The 23,627-nt window shown below is 37.0% G+C and overlaps 2 protein-coding genes across 3 annotated transcripts; both read right to left on the bottom strand.

Annotated features, from left to right (window-relative positions):
* Positions 1-271: 271 nt before the first annotated feature.
* Positions 272-4,032, bottom strand: LOC107869731 (G-type lectin S-receptor-like serine/threonine-protein kinase At1g67520). Of its 2 annotated transcripts, XM_047394996.1 has the most exons (7): positions 2,414-4,031; positions 2,217-2,318; positions 1,928-2,124; positions 1,630-1,840; positions 1,309-1,546; positions 1,068-1,218; positions 272-991 (listed from the first exon to the last, which is right to left on the bottom strand). In XM_047394996.1, exons 1-7 carry the CDS (start codon positions 3,603-3,605, stop codon positions 680-682), a joined length of 2,403 nt encoding a protein of 800 aa, XP_047250952.1. In that variant the 5' UTR covers positions 3,606-4,031; the 3' UTR covers positions 272-679. The 2 variants fall into 2 exon arrangements, with proteins under 2 accessions (XP_047250952.1, XP_047250953.1); XM_047394997.1 differs by lacking the exon at positions 2,217-2,318 and having other exon boundaries at positions 1,928-2,190; positions 2,558-4,032.
* A 1,569-nt stretch (positions 4,033-5,601) lies between these two features.
* LOC107869723 (G-type lectin S-receptor-like serine/threonine-protein kinase CES101) lies at positions 5,602-12,844 on the bottom strand. The gene is made up of 14 exons (XM_016716191.2): positions 11,543-12,844; positions 11,337-11,444; positions 11,051-11,247; positions 10,762-10,972; positions 10,440-10,677; positions 10,202-10,352; positions 9,879-10,125; positions 7,547-8,506; positions 7,354-7,449; positions 7,066-7,262; positions 6,769-6,979; positions 6,449-6,686; positions 6,206-6,356; positions 5,602-6,127 (listed from the first exon to the last, which is right to left on the bottom strand). Exons 1-14 carry the CDS (start codon positions 12,705-12,707, stop codon positions 5,819-5,821), a joined length of 4,479 nt encoding a protein of 1,492 aa, XP_016571677.1. The 5' UTR covers positions 12,708-12,844; the 3' UTR covers positions 5,602-5,818.
* Between the last annotated feature and the right edge of the window lie 10,783 nt (positions 12,845-23,627).

A 23,627-nucleotide genomic window follows, 5' to 3' on the forward strand; every position in this document is an offset into this window, starting at 1 on the left:
TATCGAAATTATACTTTTTGCTTTGGTGGGGATAGTTTCTTTTCATGAAAGCATAAAGCTCCAAATAAAATTACTTTAGTTTAATAGTGTGAATGTACTACATACTTTTTAAATAAGTCAACTATCATCATGTTGTAAAGAGGACCATTTCACACTCTCCACTAGGTAGGATGACTTTTTTGGTCTAAATAAGAGGGAATGTACTGATTGGGAAAATATTGTATTTATTTTGTTGAAAATGAATCAACATCAGTGTATAAATTTTATGGCATTTTCAAACATAAAAGAATGATTTATATACGTAGCTATAAAAATTGCAAAAAGATTCTCTTAAAGAAAAATGGAAATGTAGCACTGAAATCTATCACACGGAGTTGGAATTTCATAGGGAATTTCTGGCTCCAACATAGTGTGATGTCATTTCCCTTATAGACGATTCAAACTCCAACACACTATACTGGATTTTTTTCGTGTCTTAGATAACGGTGATTTTGTTCAATATCTTTTCTGCAGTAAAGAGTACCTAAAGATTTAACTATGTATTGGTGGTAACCTCACAAACTTTTACCTCCTAACACAACAAACATGAGAATCCAATCAGTACTTGAGTTATCCCATTGTTAAACTGATCTAGAATGCAGGTTGTGTTTGTCTTTCTGAATGAGAATTCAGAATGATGTTATCTTGCTTCAAGGACAGTGATGGACAAGTTATTAACCAAACGTTGTACTGCTTTGGTTACAGATGCATTTGATTCGATTTCATCTCTTCCTGTGAAAAACGCGGGGTGTTTTGCATCAGGTAGTGGCATACTTTCATTACCAAGCATTGATATAACCTCAGATGTTGTTGGCCTATCTAGTGCATTTTCTTGTACACATAAAAGTCCAACATGAATAACTCTTAACAATTGTTTACTGTTGTCACATACATCTCCGAGAGCTGCATCCTTCAGTTCCAATGCACACCCTTCCTTCCACAGTTCCCATGCCTAAACCAGAATGATCAGTATTATCAAACTTGGTAAAAAGTTGGTACATCAAAGGAGGGTGTCAAGAGAAACTTACATGGCCTATTAAGTTGAGTGAGCGATCGACTTGTTGTAAGCTAGTATTTCTCCTACCACTCACAATTTCCAGCATTAAGACGCCAAAGCTGAAGACATCAGACTTGATTGAGAAAGCTCCTTCCATGGCGAACTCGGGAGCCATGTAACCACTGTGTAGAGAACAGAACATTTCCCACTCAGTTTCTACGAATACGTCTACATGTTATAGTTACATGAAGAAATAACTAAGCTCAACTCACTATGTCCCTACAACCCTGTCAGTCACTGCCTCCGTCTCGTTCTGTTTGAAAATTCTTGCCAAACCAAAATCAGCTATCTTAGGATTCATGTGTTCATCCAAGAGCACATTGCTAGCTTTAAGATCTCTATGTATCACTCTCATTCTTGAGTATCTGTGAAGATAGAGCAATCCTTGAGAAATTCCTTCTATAATCTCAAAACGTTTATTCCAATCCAGTAGCTCCTTTCTTGATTGATCTGTCGGAGATAGAAAGCATTTCACATCATGATTTTCAAAAATGACATGAAAGATTAGGTCTTGTTTTGAAATGGTTACAAACCAAATAGGAAGAAGTCCAAGCTCTTGTTAGGCATGTACTCATATATCAACATTTTTTCATCTTCATGAATACAACATCCTATAACTCGTACTAGATTTGTATGCTGAACTTTTGCAATTAGTATAAGCTCATTCTTGAACTCCACAAGGCCTTGAACCGATGTTCTTGAAAGTCTCTTGACTGCCACCTCTCTCCCATCTGGAAATTTTCCCTGTCATACATTAATACAGTTCATTAGGTTATGCGGTGCGAGTGCTATGGAAATCTCTGAGCTACATATAACATAGTGCAAATATACCTTATAAACAGGCCCAAAACCACCCTGTCCGAGCTTGTTTTCACTCGAGAAGTTGTTTGTGGCTGTCGATATGAATCCAAAGCTGAATATCTTCAGATCTTGTACTTCCCTTCCATCTTCCCCCTTCAAATTTGTGTTGTTGAAGCTGGCTGCTGCAGTCAACTCACGTATATGCTCTTCCTCCTTTCTTTTCTTATCTATGCAAGAGAAGTTTGTAGATACACACGCATGCTTAACATAGTTGACAAAACAACATACTAGCTTCTAATTCCACAGTTCGGAGATTTACCTTGTAGTTTGCGTCTTCTCATTATAATGTAACAGATGAAACCAGATATTAGCAAAGTGATTAAAATAGCAATAGCAATTACTATCCATATCCAAGTTTTTTCTGCGCCAATAGCATGCGGAGAGTTATACATTTGACCCTTGATCCATAAAAACTTCTACTTCATAACAAGGTGTATTCCTGATATACATACTTACCTTTAGATGATTTTGGTGAAACCAGAACATATCTTTGCACTGCATTACCACTCTCATCGACACGAAAATCCCTATTTCCATTCCAAATACGGCAGCCTGTCCCATTGCCGCTGGTTGTGGTGAAGCCAACACAACTGCAGCGCTCCCAACACTTCTGCATACAATCAACAATACTAATGCTTGCATCATCATAAAACTCGGTAGTAATACTAGATGTATGTATGAAATCGCCACTCTTTCGCTCAAATTTATCCCCATCCTTTCGGCAATCAGGCAACTGAGTAGTGACACAACCGTCCTCCCTTTCATAACCATAACAGAAGTCTCTAAAAAGGGTGTATATGAAACTATATCCACCAAGAATATCTCCATCTGAATTCAACGCAAGACTTGGGAAGCTTCCCTGTGAAGTATCATATTGGAAGAACATCCCATCTTTATCGGATACCAAGTTAAGATTGTACTGGTAAATATTAGTAACCTCATTATTGGTAGCAGAATTATGGGAAAAAGGTAAGAATGGAAAACCTTGATTGTTCCAAGCCCCACTAGTCCAATAAACCTTGCCCCTTCGACGAATAACCAACTGAAATGCATCTTGAATGTCCTCCAAACTTAAAGTAAAAGCCCCCGAGGCCGGAACACTAAAACTCAACCAAGAAGTTAAACTCCAGTTCCGCCTTGTGGTGAGGTTATAACCAAGCTTCATACCAGGCAAAAGACAGTTGGTAGGATGATCAAAGCTTTGCCATAAAGTCGCGTTCCGATTTTCATCCTGAAGCACAAAATTTCCAGAATCTTGAAGCCTAGCTACTAAACTTCCTGTCAATAGAGGAGGGGCAATATTCACAACTGTCTCCTCTCGGCTGGTTATTTTCAATGTCCCTGTAGTATCTACGGTGAGAAACCCTGAGTTGTTCAATATAGGTGTGTTTGGATTTGCTATCCACAATTTCCTTTCTTGTCGATCATCTGCATACCATATTCCAAGATAAGTTTTATTTGTCTGTGGGATAGAGAAAAATCCTAACCGGAATTTTCCACCTTCTGAATCAAGTGCTTGTGAATTATTGAGTACATCACCAGGCCTCAATGAGGTTATTGCAGCTACTGATGTAAGTTTAATGATACATGTTTGGCTGCAGAATAAGGCCAAGATGACAAAGAAATTGGAATTGGCTAATGATATCATATTTCCTACCAGAAACAAAAAATAAAGTGGTCATTCCTTTTTAGATTGTTTGTTCTTCAAAGCCAATAATATATTGGAAAATAATCAACACTTGGGAAAAAAAATTCTGCTACAGTATCTGAAGATTTTTCTGAATACAAAACATTGGAGGAAAGACAATCTGGGATTTTTAAACAAAAAATGTTGACCCAATCCAGATTTATTTTCTTCTTCAAAGCCAAATGTGAACTCGAGAATAATTAATGATTTCAGCCTGTATATTTTAAGATTTTTCTGAGTACAAATGGTATTTGGACATGTTACTTGAAGGAAAGCTTGAAAGAGACAATCTTGACTTTTCCTAGCAACATTTTTGATCAATTTATACTTTGTGCATGTTTGTTTGTTTTTATTTGACGTTTCTATCTTCTTTTTTCCTTCCTGGCATTTAAAACAAAATTAGCAGGAAATGGTTGATTTTTATTGAGAAAACCAAAAAGTGAACAAACAATTAGCCGATGTGGACTAGATCAAAGCCTCCTAAGCTATAGTAACATGATCCAGCAAAAGTTCAAATTTTGAAACCTTAAGGTTGCTTAGTAATGAATATGATCTACTCACTATGTTCCAACAACCCTGCCAATCACTGCCTCCGTTTCGTTCTGTTTGAAAATTCTTGCCAAACTAAAATCAGCTATCTTAGGATTGAATTAAACAAACATGCTATCTAGGATTCATGTTGTCATCCAAGAGCGCACATAACTGGACTTCATATCTCTATGCATCAGTCTCATTCTTGAATATCTGTGAGATAGAGTAATTGTTAAGTCCTTAGTTTTGATGATTGACAAACTACCAATGTTGAGACCTGGTTCATGAAGAGATAAATTTGCATTGCTTAGGGACCAGGTTTATCGCGACTATGACTCATGCACTCAGTCAGCATTACAGCTGAAAAAAGTACGGTTTACAAAAAGTTGGTGGCAAAGTTGCAATACTTCCTTTGCTCCGGCCAAGGAGAAGAGTCCTAGGTTTCTTGTTTCATATATATGCAACATGTTACAACAAGAAAACCTAAGCTTCCATATGCAAACAACATCAAATCTTTCTTGAAGCAATTTGCCATCCAAAGCCTCACTTGCAACAGGGACCTGCTCAGTCGTCATTTGTGTCTCAAGCTCGTGTTGTATTTGAGTTTGTTTTGTGGTTTGTAAACGTTTAGCCTGCTGCTCTTGTTAATTAACAATAGGTGTGTTCTCATTGTTGATTGTGTCATCTAGAGTTAGTTGACATAGAGGCTAGAGTTAGCTTGGTACTGATTTAGTTAGAGTTAGCTGTGTCAGTTAGTGCAATAGAGTTATTGCATTGGAGTTTCCTTTTGTAATAGAGTTATTACAAGTAGAAGAGGATTAAGAGGTTAATACTAGAACCATGGAGTCTGTATTCAAGGTTGTTTAAATATAGTGAAGTGGTTGGAAATCCTACGTGGTAGGCCGTGGTTTTACTCCCTTGAGCAAGGAGGTTTCCACGCACTGTTCTTTACGTTTATTTTACTGCGTAGATAGTTTGGAACCAGTTCCCTAAGTTGGTGGGCGATTTGTGTAGTTCTTCAGTAGTCCTCGAACAATAGCAATTTCTTCTATAATCTCAACGCATTTCTGTCAATTCAGTAGCTTCTTTGTTGCAGGATTCTTTAAAAGATTCCCTTTGTTTTTCTTTAATTCATGATTCTTGGAGCTACTTGGGGTAATAAAAGATGAACTGTAATATAGTATAAACGCTTTATCATTCACACTGCTATAGAGAACCGCCATCAATTTTACCTCCTAAAAGTGTGTGACTTATCAGAATCCAACCAATTCAATCATACTATTAGAGTGGGTGAAAGTTCCATATTGGTTGGAGAATGGAGTCAATACGAAGGAGTCATATCTTTACACATACAATTACTTATCTGATTAAAGCTTCCAGATGTAATTGCTTTAAGTTCTTTTGAAAATCTAAAGGAACATAAGGAGAGAATAAGAAGCTATGTTATGATGAATGTTTACATGGTTTTTGTATCGGTAACATTCTCTTCGAGCTGTAGAACTAACGAGTCTAATCAGCAGAATCCTGCATTTTTCCTATCTTCTTCCTATATAATGTGCTTTTATTATGTGCACGACAAAATAGGCTTAATTATGCCAGAGTCCTAGTGTGTATGAAGCAGGCTAAATACAACATCTCTAATCTCATCTTGCTTCAACGACAGTGATGGAACAATCATTAACCGAACATTGTTCTGTTTTGGCTGTGAACGAATATGATTCAGATTCATCTCTTCCTGTGAAAAATGCAGGTTGTTTTGCAATAGGCAGTGACATACTCTCATTACCAAGCATTGAGATAACATCAGACGTTGTTGGCCTATCTGCTGTGCCTTCTTGTACACACAATAGTGCGACATGAATAACTCGTAATAATTGTTGAGTGTCACAAAGATCTCCAAGAGTTGGATCCTTCAGTTCTAGTGCACATCCTTCTTTCCATAGTTCCCAAGCCTGAACAAGAATGATCATTTGGCTCGAACTTCGTAGATTTTGTACTTAGAATAGAAAAGGAGGTCAAGAAAAACTTACATAACCTATTAAGTTGAGAGGACGATCGAACTGTTGTAAGCTAGCATTTCTTCTACCACTCACAATTTCCAGCATTATGACTCCAAAGCTGAAGACATCAGACTTGATCGAGAATGCTCCTTCCATTGCGAACTCGGGAGCCATGTAACCACTGTGTAGAGGATAGAAAGAATTTCCCACTAAGTCAGTATGAAGATGTACACATGTTCTCTAGATCTATATCAAGAAATAAGCTCAACTCACTATGTTCCAACAACCCTGCCAGTCACCGCCTCTGTCTCGTTCTGTTTGAAAATTCTTGCCAGACCAAAATCAGCTATCTTAGGATTCATGTTTTCATCCAAGAGCACATTACTAGCTTTTAGATCTCTATGTATCACTATCATTCTTGAGTATTTGTGAAGATAGAGTAATCCTTGCGCAATTCCTTCTATAATCTCAAAGCGTTTCTGCCAATCCAGTAGCTTCTTTGTTGCAGGATCTGTCAATGACCGAAAGCATTTCATCATAAATTTCAAACAATTAATTGAAAGAGTAGGTCTTATTTTGAAATGGTTACAAACCAAAAAGGAAGAAGTCCAAGCTCTTGTTCGGCATGTACTCATAAATCAACATTTTCTCATCTCCGTGAATACAGTATCCTAGAACTCGAACTAGATTTCTGTGCTGAACTTTAGCAATTAGTATAAGCTCATTCTTGAACTCCGCAAGCCCTTGACCTGATGTTCTTGAAAGTCTCTTGACTGCCACCTCTCTTCCATCTGGAAATTGTCCCTATCATACATTCTTAAGGGTTATTATGTTATATAGTGAGAGTACTATGGAGTTTTTTGGGTGCATATAACATACTGAAAATATACCTTATAAACGGGTCCAAAACCACCCTCTCCGAGCTTGTTACCGATCCAGAAGTTGTTTGTGGCTGCCAATATCAATCCAAAGCTAAATATCTTCAAATCTTGTACTTCTCTTTCAGCTTCTTCTTGCAGATTTGTTTTGTTGAGGTTGTCTGCTTCTTTCAACTCACTTCTATACTCTTCCTCCTTTCTTTTCTCATCTATGTAAGAGAAGTATGTAGATATACTTACATGCTTAAACTATTTGAATAAGCAACATACTAGTTACTAAATCACTTTTCATAGACTTACGTTGTAGTTTGAGTATTCTCGTTCTGATGAAGCAAATGAAACCACATATTAGCATTGTGATAAATATAGATAATACTATCCATATCCAAGGTTTTCCTGCACACATAGCGCATTGAAAATTATGCAGTTGAATCTTCACTAATACAGTATATATTAGTTCATAAACAAGGTGCATTTATGACAAAGGACTAACCTTTAGATGATTTTGGTGAAACCAGAACATATCTTTGCACTGCATTACCACTCTCATCGACTCGAAAGTCCCTCTTTCCATTCCAAATCAGGCAGCCTGTCCCATTGCTGTTGAGCGTGGTGAATCCAACACAACTGCAGTGCTCCCAACACTTCTGCATACAATCACCAAGACTAATGCTTGCATTATCATAGTAATTAGTAGTAGTACCAGATGTATCTATAAAGTCTCCTCTTTTTTGCTCAAATTTATCACCACCCTTTCGGCACTCAGGCAACTGACTAGAGACACAACCATAGTCACTTTCATGACCATAACAGAACTTATTATAACGGGTGTATATACGATCATCTCCAGCAACAATAGCTCCATCTGAAAACAACTCAAGACTTGGGAAACTTCCTTTTGTAGCCTCAAATTGGAAGAACATCCCATCCTTACCGGATACCAAGTTGAGATTGTACTGATAAATAGTACCAGAATCATGGAATGAAGTTAAGAATGGAAAACCTTGATTGTTCCAAGCGCCACTAGTCCAATAAATCCTTCCCCTTCGACGAATAACCAACTGAAATCCATCTTGAATGGCCTCCAAACTTAAAGTAAAAGTCCCCGAGGCCGGAATTGTACTACTAACCAACCAAGAAGTTAAAGTCCAATTCTGTCTTGTGGTAAGGTTATAACCGAGCTTCATACCAGGCAAAAGACAACTGGTAGGATGATCAAAGCTTTGCCATAAAGTCTTGTTCCGAGTCTCATCCTGAAGCACAAAATTTCCAGAATCTTGAAGCCTAGCTACTAAACTTCCTGTCAATCCTGTAGAATTGACAATATTCACAACTGTCTTCCCTCCAATGGTGATTTTCAATGTTCCTGTAGAATCTAATGTGAGCAATCCTGAGTTGTTCAATATAGGTGTATTTGGATTTGCTATCCATAATTTCTTCTCTACTGGATCACCTGCATACCATATTCCAAGATAACTGTTACCAGTTTGTGAGATAGTGAAGAATCCTAACTTGAATTTTCTACCTTCTGAATCAAGTACCTGAGAGTGATTAAGTACATCACCAGGCTTCATTGAGGTTATTGCAGCTACTGATGTAAGTTTAATGATACATGTTTGGCTGCAGAATAAGGTCAAGATGAGGAAGAAAATGGAACTGGCTAAAGATTTCATTTTGGCTGCCAGAAAGAAAGAAAGAAATGTTACTGCAGATAATAAAATGTATCATTCCCTAATTTGAGGTTGTTTACTGTTCCAGGTCAATAATGCATTGGAGAATAGTCAATTCTATTAGGTACTTTCCAGCCAGACAATCTTGTATTTTTAGCTGAAATGTCACCTCAATTTGCATTTGGTTTCTGTTCCTTTCTTTGACTTTTATAATTTCTTTTTTTCTTCCTCATGTTTCTTGCTTTATCTCTGCTGTTTGCTAATAGAACTCAAAAAGATATATGCATTGTTGAACAGGCTCATTTGAATAATTAAATATCATAAGCATCAACATTGTCTATCGAAGAATCAAGATTGACATCATCCCTAACTCGACGAATATGTTGTTGGACTGGATCAGTTTATAGTCATCCTTATGAATTATGATCGACATGTAAATTAACCATCTATTTATTGTAGAATCATTATCAAGCAAAAGGTCACATTTTATAAATGTACTGGAGCCACTAAGTAAAGAGAATTTTACAATCTTAAGGTTGCTTACTAATAAATGTTATATTACATTTAAGAGAAGAAATGAAAAAAAAAAAAAAAACTATTTCACTATCCCCGATAAGGTGTATGTTTTTCTCATGCAGTGGAACAATTAGCTGCGGAGACAAAGATTTGAAGTTTTGTTACGAAGAAACCTTACATCTAATTTATACCGAACCATTAATCAATGCATGACATGTGTTTGCGCCTAAACTTTTGAACTTGCAGGCTTATACCAAGTACTCCGTAAGATGCTTAAGCTGCATGATTTGCTCGTAATTTATTTGCAATAATTTTCTTGTTTTGATGTTGATATTTTTATTCTGTATTTATATATGTTATGTACTCCGAGTTTCTGCTTAACATAAAAATTCTGACAAAAAAAAAGATACAGAATGCCCTAGTGTCAGTACATTTGAATTCTGATGCAAGTCATTTCACCATAAAAATTGACTAATCTATACCACAAAGAAACATTTTTTTCGTGTATAGTTACTACATAAAACATCTGTGATCTATGTGCAATCCTGTTACAAGCAAAAAATTGTCTCTGATCTTCTTATCTTGCTTCAATGACAGTGATGGAACAATCATTAACCGAACAGTGTTCTGCTTTAATACCAGATGAATTTGATTCGACTTCATTTCTTCCGGTGAAAAATGCTGGTTGTTTTGGTGTGGGCAGTGGCATACTGTCATTACCAAGCATTGAGATAACATCAGACATTGTTGGCCTATCTGTTGCGCCTTCTTGTACACATAATAGTCCGACATGAATAACTCGTAATAACAGTTTAGTGTCACATAAATCTCCAAGAACCGGATCCTTCAAGTCCAGTGCACATCCTTCTTTCCATAGCTCCCATGCCTGAACCAGAATGATCAGAATTCTCAAATTTCATGATTAGTATTAAAAAGGAAAAAGGGTGTCAAGAAAAACTTACATAACCTATTAAGTTGAGTGGACGATCGAATTGTTGTAAGCTAGTAGTTCTTTTACCACTCACAATTTCCAGCATTAAGATTCCAAAGCTGAAGACATCAGACTTAATTGAGAATGCTCCTTCCATTGCGAACTCGGGAGCCATGTAACCACTGTGTAGAGGACAGGAAACATTAAACACTCAGTCAGGATGAAAATGTCTAAATGAAGTAAACCTATAAGAAATAAGCTCTACTCACTATGTTCCTACAACCCTGCCAGTCACTGCCTCCGTCTCATTCTGTTTGAAAATTCTTGCCATACCAAAATCAGCTATCTTAGGATTCATGTTTTCGTCCAAGAGCACATTACTAGCTTTTAAATCTCTATGTATCACTCTCATTCTTGAGTATTTGTGAAGATAGAGCAATCCTTGAGAAATTCCTTCTATAATCTCAAAACGTTTCTTCCAATCTAGTAGCTTCTTCCTTTCAGGATCTGTCAAAGACAATAAGCATCTCACATCAAAATTTTTGAAACTCACTTGAACTATTACTTACTTGTTTCGAAATGGTGACGAACCGAATAGAAAGAAGTCCAAGCTCTTGTTAGGCATGTACTCATATATCAACATTTTTTCATCTCCACGAATACAGCATCCTATAACTCGAACTAGATTTGTGTGCTGAACTTTTGCAATGAGTATAAGCTCATTCTTGAACTCTACAAGTCCTTGACCTGATGTTCGTGAAAGTCGCTTGACTGCCACCTCTCTCCCGTCTGGAAATTTTCCCTGTCGTACAATTTTACTGGTAATTCAGTTTATGCCATGAAGGCACTGATGTTTTTCGGAGGCATAATGTAATTTTACCTTATACACAGGTCCAAAACCACCCTCTCCGAGCTTGTTTTCACTGGAGAAGTTGTTTGTGGCCGCCAATACAAAGCCAAAGCTAAATATCTTCAAATCTTGTACTTCCCTTCCATCTTTTTCTTTCAAATTAGTGTCATTGAAGCTATCTGATGCTGTCAACTCACGTATATACTCTTCCTCCTTTCTATTCTCATCTGTGCAAGAGAAGTTTGTAGATATTCATACATGTTTAACATAACTGACTACAAATGTCATACTAGTTAATCACTTTTCAGAGATTTACCTTGTTGTCTGCGCCTTCTTGCTATAATGTAGAAGATTAAACCAGATATTAGCAAAGCGACAACAATAGCTACCACAATTACTATCCATATCCAATTCTTTTGTTTTCCTGCACGCATTGGTTGATGAGTGTCATACAGGTGACCCTTGACATATTCAAAACATATTTTCTCATAAACAAGGTGTATTCTCGATATAAGGATTTACCTGATTTTAGTGAAACCAGAACATATTTTTTCACTGTATTACCACTCTCATCGACTCGAAACTCCCCATTTCCATTCCAAATTGTGCAGCCTGTCCTATTGCTGTTGAGCATGGTGAAGCCAACACAACTGCAGTGCTCCCAGCATTTCTGCATACAATCACCAAGACTAAGGCTTGCATTATCATAATCATTAGTATTAGATCTATCAATAAAGTCTCCACTCTTTTGGTCAAATTTATCCCCATCCTTTCGGCACTCAGGCAACTGACTAGTGACACAACCACCATCACTTTCATAACCATAGCAGAACTCATTATAAAGGGCGTATACACGTCTGTCTTCACCACCAACAATAGCCCCATTTGGGAACAACTCAAGACTTGGGTAACTTCCCTCTGGAGCATCAAATTGGAAGAATGCACCATCTTTTTCAGACACCAAGTTGAGATTATACTTATATATGTTAGAAGAATCATTCAATGTAGATAAGAATGGAAAACCTTGATTTCTCCAAGCACCACTAGTCCAATAAACCTCGCCCCTTCTACGAATAACAAGCTGAAATGCATCTTGAAGGGACTCCAAACCTAAAGTAAAAGCCCCCGAAGCCGGAATAGAATCACTTAACCAAGAAGTTAAAGTCCAGTTTCGCTTTGTTGTCAGGTTATAACCAAGCTTCATACCAGGCAAAAGACTATCGGTAGGATGATCGAAGCTTTGCCATAAAGTATTATTCCGAGTTTCATCCTGAAGCACAAGATTTCCTGAATCTTGAAGCCTAGCTATTAAACTTCCTGTCAATAAAGGAGGGGCAATATTCACAACTGTCTTCCCTCCACTGGTGATTTTCAATGTTCCTGTAGTATCTATAGTGAGCAATCCTGAATTGTTCAATATAGGTGTATTTGGATTGGCTATCCATAATTTCTTATTTTGTGGATCACCTGCATACCATATCCCAAGATAATATTTATCAGTTTGCTGGATAGAGTAAAAGCCTAACTTGAATTTTCCACCTTCTGAATCAAGAACCTGAGAGTAATTGAGTTCATCACCGGGCTTCATTGAGGTTATTGCAGCCACAGATGAAAGGTTAATGATACATGTTTGGCTGCAAAATAAGGTTAATATTGAGATGAAGATGGAATTGGTTAAAGATCTCATTTTGGCAGCTAGAAACAAAAAAAGTTGCTGCACATTATAATATGATCATCTCTTTATAGGGTTGTCTGTTGTTCAAAGCAAATAGTGAACTTGAGAGCAGTCAATGCTTTGAAACATTTTTCAGCCAGAATGTTTCAAAGATTTTTTTGAGTACAAATGATATTTGGACATGTTACTTGTAGGAAAGCTTGTGGAAAGAGACACTCGGTTTACCTAGCAACAATTTTGACCAATTTATATGTTGTGTCTGCTTTTTCTTTTCTTTTTTTTTAATTTGACTTTTCTATTTTATTTTTTTCCTTCCTGTTTTTTTTCTCTAGAATAAAACCAACAGGAGGTGGGTGATTTTTTATTGATACAACAACGACATAAGCAGTGTATTCCCACAAAGTGGGGTTTGAAGAGGATAAGTGTACGCAGTCCATACCACTACCTCGGTGATTTTTTATTGATAAACCCAAAAAAGAGAACAAACAATTCACACAAGCAATACCTGGTAAGTTGTAGTACCACGATCAATCAAAAGGTCAAATTTTAAACACAGACAGGAGCCGAAGAGGATTTGAAAATCTTAAGGTTTCTTACTAGTGAATGTACTATACATTTAACAAAAATGCATTCAAAACGATCTGATGAGTGCTGCAACTTTGAATTAATGTAATACAATTCCCATTTTAGAAGAGGCGGAAATACAACTAATCAAGTAAACAAAGTCAGTTTCCGGTACAAAAAGTAGATTAACATAATAATAATAATGCAAATCATGGGCAGAGAGACACTTTAGACGAAGGGTGGTCGGGTGCACATCCTTCACCAGGAATTTATGCGGCATACAGAGGTTAAATATTAGCTATTATGAGTGTATATCTAATTGTACATCCTTAATATAATTGAGTGAAAAATTTGCACATCTTTTGTCAAATTTGTGGCTCCGCCACTGATGCAAGTAGAAAGAAAGAGCTCTTGACATAACATCACATTCAGCATGAAGTTGTCTGCATCTATAGAATTCACTATAGATGCATATTTAGATACTCAAAACTAGGAACATAATGAACTATAGCAATGAAGCAAGAATTATTAAAATTTAAAAATTCAATAGTGAAGTCACAGGAAGTATTGTTAAGTTCACTGTTTTCCATGAAACAGGTTGGAAGACAACCTCGACCCGCCCCATATAAAGTCAAACCCGCGCTATCCTGCATGAGATCAAACTCCCATACATTACCATTTCTATTAGGGGCGGGCATGGTACGATAGATTTTGAATTACCATGTCAAATAGTAGAATATTTGCAAGGAGAAGCAAATCTATGGATTCACCATTAGAATTGAACCTTAGTCCATAAGTTAAATAACACTCAACTGCTAACATTCTAGTAGCATGGGTGCTAGAATATAATATTATATCAATTTTAGAAAGCATAATGCATAAATTACCTAATTTTAAGTAGAGACCACATGTTAACGTGCCCCATTTTATTTTTTCAAATTTGTCACTGTTTGCAAGTCAAAGTCGAATAAGTAATAATCTATAGTTAAAGATTTACCGTACTTCAAGATATCGAAACCAAATTTAGTTAGTATTAAACATAACATTCATCATCCCGGCCATACCTACTGGGAAACAGTAACTACCTTGAACATTGCCCGTGCAACGCCCTTTCTTGCTGTCGTTGATAGTAGAAAGCTAGCCCTATTGTGTCCGGCACTAATTACAGAACAATTCCTCATTCTCATTTTGTTGTTGTTGTTGATGATGATATTGATATCGATGATGAAGAAGAAAACCACAACCACCATCACACGGTGGTCGTTGATGATTGGACAAATTGTGGTGAAATTTTATGACCTCCATAACAAAACTTTGGATTACTTGACTACAGATATAAAACATTTTAAGCGCGGAAGATCAAGAGGAAACAACACAAGTTGTGTTTTGTTTTTTTTTCCTTAAGTGAGGGTACTATGCTGATTCTGGATGCATCTACCGGTAATATAGTGGAACATGAAGATCCTTCCTTTGCTTTGTCAAAGGCAATTTCTTCGCGCAATCCTCTTCCATCAGGTGTCAAAAAGTGTGAATCCATTGTACCATTAGAATATGTTGTCATTAATTCACCTGCAGTATTCCACAAGAGAACATTCTACTGGTTCACCTATGGACTGCATAGCTTTACGGATATGATATGGATCAACGGAGATGGCTACCATCTTGAATGCCTTGAACATAAATTGCGCCCAGTCAAAGCCCTGACTGCCTATCAACATCCTCAAAACCCCGCTTTTGCTCGGCCTGTGTAACACCCCGTATCACTCTTGACTTGATTTCACTCCTGGTTGCATGTACAGGAAATTTAAAGACTGAAAATTTTCTAAGCGTTGAGAGACTTAGGCTTATGTTGAGCCTCCTAACTTCGAAGGTTTTAAATTTGGTCTTTCCGACCCCGAGACACAGATTTTTGAGTCAATTCATGTTCAGGGGTGTAAAGGGCATGTCTCGGGGGAGTTTCGGATGAGGATTGGGCCGTGTTTGGATTACGGAAACAGTGGGTCACCGCGATTGCACTGCGTCGCGATGCCTATGGCGATGAGTCCCTTGGTGCGTCGCGGTGGGTCCCCAAAACGGGATTCTGATACGAGTTTAAATGCCTGAGGGACAATTATGTCTTTTCCTATCAATTCTATTCGTCTAATCTCGATTAATAACGTTAATAGGGCACGAAATTTCTCATTTCCTTCCAAATTACTCTCAAACAAACCCTTCCCTCTTCCCAAATATCAAGTATCAATCCTCCTAAGTTCAAGATTCTCAAGAAAGGTGTCAAGATTAGGGTTTCACTCTTCAAACTAAGGACTTAAGGTATGTGGGACTACCCTAAAATCCATGGGCGTAGGTTTAATTATTTTATCAAGTTTAAAGATCCCTAATCACGTTTACACAGAAGTGTTTTGATGTTGTTTCGAAAAGTATGTGTCATGGAATTGTTTTGATGAAAATATATGTTGTCTTGAATCACTTTTCATGGATTTAAACTTTAACTATATATATATATATATATATATTTGTGTATGTCTTTGTTTGTGATGTAAAGTTGATTGAGAGCATAAATGACTAAACTCCCTCTCTTATTAAGACATCTTTGATTTTAAGAGTTGCGGATTGTTTAAATGCATGAATTTCCTTAAAGAAACTAGAGGGTGAATTCTTTACTAATGATCATGGAGTAATACAGTTTAGGACATATTGAGAGGGTGTTTTCATATGGTAAATGTTTACTTTGTCAAATTAACAATTTCCACCAGTTTTAAGTAATGCAAACATGATATGGCCACCTTATGATTGTACTATTGAGAGGAGAATATTTTGGTGTAAATTCAGATGAAAACATATAGCATGACTCTTTCTCTCACTTGATGTTTAAAACCTTGGGTGGTCATTAACATGATGATAAGTGAAAAAGGGCTATTGATATGTTATGGATTGATATGAATGACTTACAAGTCGGGATATGACGATACCCGGTGATAATATGCCTTTAACGGAATAAGTTTTGCATGTTTTGAATACATGAAGAATGGTTTTAAAGAACTAAAAGTTGGGCTTAAGAGAGCTAGTCGGTCACCTGAAGAAGGCTTGAGTTAGATAACTCTTAGCCCGAAATCGTATTTTGCCGATGCGGGGCTTATGATATGATATCCTACGTGGAAGGATAATTAGGATATCTCACATGGGGAAATTCCTATGGAATACTCACATGGGGGTATTACCAGTTATTCATGAACTCAAATCCTTGCGGCAAACTTAGATTGGGGATTCGCCACCAAGTTAAGTGTGGATTCCATATAGCTCATGGAATTACAGATTTGTAGGGTGTACTATCTAGCTTGGAAGAATAATAAAGAGTGAGTCAAAGTTGTTAGGATTGTTTCGAAGTTTACTAAAATATGCCCATGTATTTTTTACATATATTATAATTATTGTTATTGTGAAATGCTCTCACTATTAAATAAAAACATGTTATTTTGGGTTGTTTCACATACTAGTGCATTTGTATTGACCCCCTATATTTCAGGATCTAAGGCTCAGTCCCGGGGTCCCGCTAAGCAGTAGACTATTGTCAGGCGTTGAAGTTGGTAAGCCTCTCTTATTTTGGAAGATCTTGTTTCATGAGACGTTTACAATTGGTTTTAGTTCATGGTCCAAGCAGGGGCCTTATCCCAATTTTAGACATATGTTGTTTCAGTTCTAGTAGAGATTTCGCAAACGTGTATTAGATGGTTTTGAGTTTTATTAAACTTATGTTCAGATTGATTAGCTGAAATATTAGAATGACCATGATTCTGTTTGTTTTCTGCATCTTTATAATGTATGAATTATGCACATGATTGCCAATTAAAAAGGGCTCTAGAGCCTTCGCGGCTCGGGATGCTAGTCGCGGTTAGGGCATCGGTTTGAGTTGTGACAACCTTCCTAATGGAAAATTTTTGGTGATTGTTATTCAAAAAAGTGGCGAATTTACCATGGCCTCCCTCTCTGTGCACAAAGATGTAAACACTTACACCTTAGATGTGAAAGTTCATTCAATATTTTACCCTTGTGATCACTTTTTAACACCTAGTAAAGGAAAGGCAGTGTGATTTGTAATCTTTCCTTAGATACGATGGATGGATGGATGGATGGATGGAGTAAAATTGTATTTTATCATATTAGTTTTGTGCTTTAGCGTTACACAAATGTGCTACGATGTTAAATTTTAAAATCGTTCTTTGTTTCTTCAATGATTTTCCTCCTTTATGTGTTTGGCATGAAAGAAACCATAGTCTTAACTATCTTCATTATCCATTTGAATTGTTAGAGTTGTGCTCCAAATTTTGTTGATTTGGTCCTGAAAATTTCGCGGTGCGACCCATGTTTGTGATTTTCATTGTCCATCTGCATTCTTACATGGAGAACTTGAGGAGGACATCTATATGCAGCAACTAGAGGGCTTTGTATTTTAGGAAAGGAGGACTATGCATGTTTGTTGAAAAAGTCTCTTTATGGCTTAAAACAGTAGCCCAGATAGTGGTATAATTTGACTCTTTTATGACCTCTCATATGTTTCGGAAGAGTAGTTATGATAGTTGTGTCTAACTTCAAGGAGGTAAGTGATGGTTCATTCATGTATCTTCTCTTGTATGTTGATGATATGTTTATTGTAGCAAAGGATACGAGAAAGATAATAAAAGTCAAAGCCCAGCTCAGCATGGAGTTTGAAATATAGGATCTAGGAGCAGCAAAGAAGATTCTTGGCATGGAGATTCTGAGGGATAGAGAGAAGTGTAAGTTATACTTGAGTAAGAAAAGGTATATTGAGAAAGTGCTTCACAGGTTCAATATGCAAATGCCAAGCCTGTCAGTACTCTATTGGCGGCTCACTTCAAACTCTCGGCCACTTTATCTCCAAAGATAGATGATGAGCATGATTATATGTCTTGAGTTCCATACTCCAGTGCCGTCGGGTCTCTTATGTATGTGCTGGTGTGTTCCCAACTAGATTTATCATATGTTGTCAATTCAGTTAGTAGATACATGGAAAACCCTGGCAAAGAACATTGAAAAGCAGTTTAGTGGATTTCAGATACTTACATGGATTTGTTGATGTTTGTTTGCAGTTTTGGGCGAAATAGAGATGGAGTAATCGGGTATGTTGATTCTAATTTTGCAAGAGACCATGATAAAAGAAAATCCCTTACAGGCTATGTTTTTACTATTGGTGGTTGTGCTATCAGTTGAAAAGTTACTTTACAGACTACGGTTTCTTTGTCAACTACTGCGTCAGAGTACATGGCTATTACAGAGGCTTTCAAGGAAATTATTTGGTTGAAGGGTCTGTTTAGTGAACTTAGCAAAGGACTTACAGATTACTATGGTCTTTTGCAATAGTCAGAGTGTTATCTTTCTTACAAAAGATCATATGTTTCACGAGAGTACAAAGAACATCGATGCTCGGTATTATTTTGTGCGTGAAATTATTTCTCGTTATGATATTGTGGTAAGCAAGATTAGTACCCATGATAACCCTACTGATATGATGACCAAGACACTACCAAGTGCCAAGTTTGAGCATTGTTTGGACTTGGTTGGTGTTAGTTGTTAAGATGTGCCCTTAGGGGCTTTTGTGGAAGAGGTGGAGAGTTTGTCTTGAAATGGATTTGAGTTCTGAATTAGAATTCATGCCAAGTTGGAAATTGTTAGAGTTGTGCCCTAAATTTTGTTAGTCTGGCCTTGAAAGTTTCGTGGTGCAACTCATGTTGATTTTCAACGGGGTCTGTGGTGGTAGCGTAAAGATCGGGCCGATAGGTCCCGTATAGACCTTTATGTTTTTGGACCTTGAACTTATTTGTACGCACATACTATATAAATGCAATTAGTGAGTCGGTTTTGGTCATTTAGAAATTACGTCATTCTCTACATTGTACTCCTCGCCTTTCATAGTGAAATTTCTCTGCCTCTAACCGTGGTTTTTCCCACAAGGATTTTCACGTAAATTTGTATGTTGTTCTTATTTTTGTTTTGCTTGTGGTTTGCTTATTCTGTCAAAACTATAACATGAATGATAAATTTGATATGAGAGATAGTGTGCATTGATTTGTTTTAAGCTAACTGAGATTTTAAATTGTACCAATTCAAGTAAACAAAGATCAAATTATCATCTTATTTTTCAATGAAATAAACTTGATAATGAAATTTTATATAATCAAAGAAAATAAAGTATTCAAATTGAAATTCAAATATCATAACTGAAAGTATGAGTATTGAAAGTGTTGGCCGAGATACTGGACCGGTTTAGGTCAACCCGACTGGTAAGTAATGTCATTGCTCATCCAAATACACCTATGATCATCCTAACCAATTTATGTAGATTGTGATATGTTGTATTAAGTTTTATTAAAGTGTTTGAAGTGATTTTTACCCATTGTTTTTTTTTTTTGTTTAATTAATCTTATTTTTAGTCATTTTACAAGGCTTAGATCACCATTGCTTATTCAAATACACTTTTGATCACCCTAATTAATTTATATGGACTGTAATATGTTGTAATAAGTCGTACCAAAGTGTGTGAAGTGTAGGTTTTCTTGAAAGCTTTACTGACTGGAAAGTTTTGTTGGGATTTTTAATTCTAGTGTTTACAATTTAGAATTATAAACGTTAATATGGAGTTACTAGGGGCTTTGGGTTGTAGGTAACAAAAGACTTTTAAAATGAGGTGTGGGTGACACAAGTCTTAATTATTGAGTGAAGGTGACAATTACTTTATTATGGATTAAGAAAGTTGGGGAAGTTTGAAAATAACCCACAAGTTCTTAAATTTGTACTTTGATCCTAATGTTTACCTAAAATAATGGGAAATGGAGGAAAAGAAAGGTGTTTTTCTCTTTCTTTTTATCCATTGTTGTTTTCTCTCTCTTAGCGATTTTTGTTGTTCATTATTTCTGCTACTTTATTCATCATCTTCTGCTTCATTATCATCATCTTCTACTTCATTATCATCTTCATCTTCTTCTTGTCGATCATTTGTTGTTGTTGTTGGTGGTGGTGGTGGTACATCACTATTGCTCTGACCAATTTCTTAGGTCAAATTTTGTTTCCTACATCACTTTCCACTTTGTCATTACTTCATAGGTGACTTTGGTAAGTAAAATTATGATTTCTATTCGTATTTGTCATCTGGGTACACTGTTGTTTTTTCAACAATGGATGGAACCCCGATTATGAATCCAACATAAGTACCCATAATTTAAACAGATCAATCATCTAGCGCATCAGATGAGTAATCTGTTGCATCAGAAGATTCATATGTTGCATCAAACTGTTTATCTGTTGCACCATACTTATTATCAGTTGCATTAGACTGTTTGTCTGTTGCACCAGACTAATTATCTATTGCAATGGATGATTAATTTGTTTGGAACAACACAAATCAGCCCTTGCCCCAAACTCAACAGATAACTAATATGTTTCAACTCTTGCTATTGCTACTGGATTCAAAATTATTCCTTACGTCTAATTACCCATCCCAAATTTCTTAATTTGATTTCTTATTTTACTTATCTTTTTCATTAATCAAGAAAAGATTTAAAAAATTCATGTTTTACCCATTGCATTAATCACTTTTTCTTCAAATTAAAATGGAAACATCATTTATGAAATTTCGATTGAATAGCAAATAATGGTTATTTCAAAAATGTCTACTTTCTGACACCAAACGGTATCTACAAGAGCACAAAAAAGTCCACAAACTCACAAAAAATAGTCCACACATACAAGACATCAAACGAGAACAACAAACACACTAACTTGAAAAATAAGGAGATAGATAACTTGACACAAAGAGAACTTATTAGGTAGCAACTAAGGAGTGTATCAAACTCTAAAACCTCTACAAAACAAGTTAACAAGAACCAAGTTCTTACGGGAACACAAGAGGAACGCGGTTCTCTCAAGCACTCTCGTTTCTAGCCGTTTCACAACACAAGTGGAACCTTTCACTTGTGATCTTCAAATGTTTGGTGGTCTACTCTCTTCTTGAGAGGAAATATGATGTTCAATATTACAAGTGTTTTCCAGAATGAACTAACTAAGGAACCAATCTAAAGAAACACCTTAAATAGTCTTTACAAAAAGGATGGCAAAAGGACCTCTTTGCCCTTAATGAAGGGGTGGCGGGTGTAGGATGTTTGGGGCAGCCTTGGGGTGTATTTTTCAGAACCTAAGGTCAGCCCCCACATGTCAAGACGTACACTCCCTTGGGAGAGTTCGTAACAAGCTCATCCGCGTCCATTTTCATAAACACGCCTTGAAGTCTTTGTAGTTCACGAGCTTGAATTCTAGTAAATGGTTTCGAGCTCGTGACACCCATATCATCCTCTCCATCTTGAGAGGAGTTTGACCTCAAACTCACAATTTCCTCATCTTTAATGGTATCAATCCGTGAGAGATCACACACATTGAACGTGTTATGCACTGGTATTCCGATGGCAAATCGATCTTGTAAGCATTATCGTTGATTCTTTCAAGAACTTGGAATGGACCATCACCTCTTGGCAGCAACTTTCCCTTTCTTTGGTTGGGAAACTGATCTTTTCGTTGGTGTACCCACACCCAATCTCCCGGCTCAAGCACAAGATGCCTTCTCCCTTTGTTGACTCGTTTGGCCACCTCTTGCTTCTTCTTCTCAAGCCGCAACCTTACCATCTCATGCAAGCTTTTCATGGATTCGGACCTCTAGTTTCCATCTAAGCTAACAACAACATCACTTGGCAAAGGAGTTAGATCCAAGGGGGTTAGGAGATTAAAGCGGTAGACATATTCAAAGGGCGTGATACCCGTACTCGAATGGATCACCCGATTGTAAGAAAATTCTATGAGAGGTAGGTGATCTTCCCAATATGTCAACTTATCTTTAACCATGGAACGTAGAATGGAACCCAAGATTCAATTTACTACTTCTATTTGGCCATCGGTTTGTGGGTGGCAAGACGTAGAAAACAATAATTTAGTTCCGAGACTACCCCACATTGACTTCCAAAAGTGACTAAGGAAGTATAATCCCTATCACTTACAATGGTCCTTGGGATACCGTGTAACTTAACAACATTTTCAATAAACAAATAAGCTACACTAGCCGCATCTTTAGTATTTTTGCAAGGAATAAAGTGTACGATTTTGGACAAACGATCAACGACAACAAAGATGCTATCCTTACCCTTTTGAGTTCGTGGCAGCCCCAACACAAAATCCATAGAAATATCGATCCACGGGAGTGATGGAGTGGGAAGTGGGGTGTATAACCCATGAGAAAGGATCCTAGACTTAGTACTCCTACAATCCATGCATTGGCCACAAATTTTGACAACATTTTTGCGCAACCTTGGCCAATAGAATTGCTCCTCCAATATTCCGAGAGTCTTATCAATTCCAAAGTGACCCATGAGACCGTCGTCGTGTGCCTCCCTCACAAATAACTCTCTCCAAGAGATAGAAGGTACACACAACCGTCTCCCCCGAAACAAGAACCCATCAAACACAGCATAAGGACTAGAATCCGAGGGCCTTCTTTTCCTACCCACGCCTTCACTTTCCCTAAAGATAGGAACAAAGTAGGGGTCCTAGGGATAAAAATTCTTGAGGATCTCAAACCCCATTATCTTGGACGACAAAGTGGACACAAGAACATGCTTTCTAGACAATGCATCGGCTACTACATTATCCTTCCCTTTTTTGTATTGAATCACATAGGGAAAGATTTTAAGAAATTCAATCCATTTGGTATGTTGTTTGTTAAGTTTATCTTATGCCCGAAGGTGCTTCAAGGATTTATGATCCGTTTGGATTACGAATTCCTTAGACCAAATATAGTGTTACCAGTTGCCTAACGCTCTAATCAAGGCATACAACTCTAAATCATACGTAGAGTAGTTTAGAGTTGCTCCTTTGAGCTTTTAATTAAAGTAAACAATAGGCTTTAAATCTTGCAACAAAACAGCCCCTATGCCTACTTTACTAGCATTTCACTCAACTTTGAATGTCTTATCAAAGTTAGGCAAGTGCAACAATGGTGCCGAAACGAGCATATCTTTCAAGGTACTAAAGGCTTTAGATTGCTCTTCACCCCACTTGAAAGGTTGGTCCTTCCAGATGATTTTGATCAAGGGGGCAGCAAGGGTACTAAATCCTTTGACAAACCTCCTATAAAAACTTGCCAACCCATGGAAGCTCCGAACTTTCCCCACGGTTTTTGGGGTTGGCCAATCTGTAATGGTGGCTATCTTGGATTCGTCTACCTCCACTCCCCTCGAGCTTACAACAAATCCTAAAAACACAACTTTATCAACATCAAAGGAGCATTTTTCCATATTAGCATACAACTTTTCT

This window comes from Capsicum annuum, chromosome 1 (genome assembly GCF_002878395.1).
Source record: "Capsicum annuum cultivar UCD-10X-F1 chromosome 1, UCD10Xv1.1, whole genome shotgun sequence".
Lineage (NCBI taxonomy): Eukaryota > Viridiplantae > Streptophyta > Magnoliopsida > Solanales > Solanaceae > Capsicum > Capsicum annuum.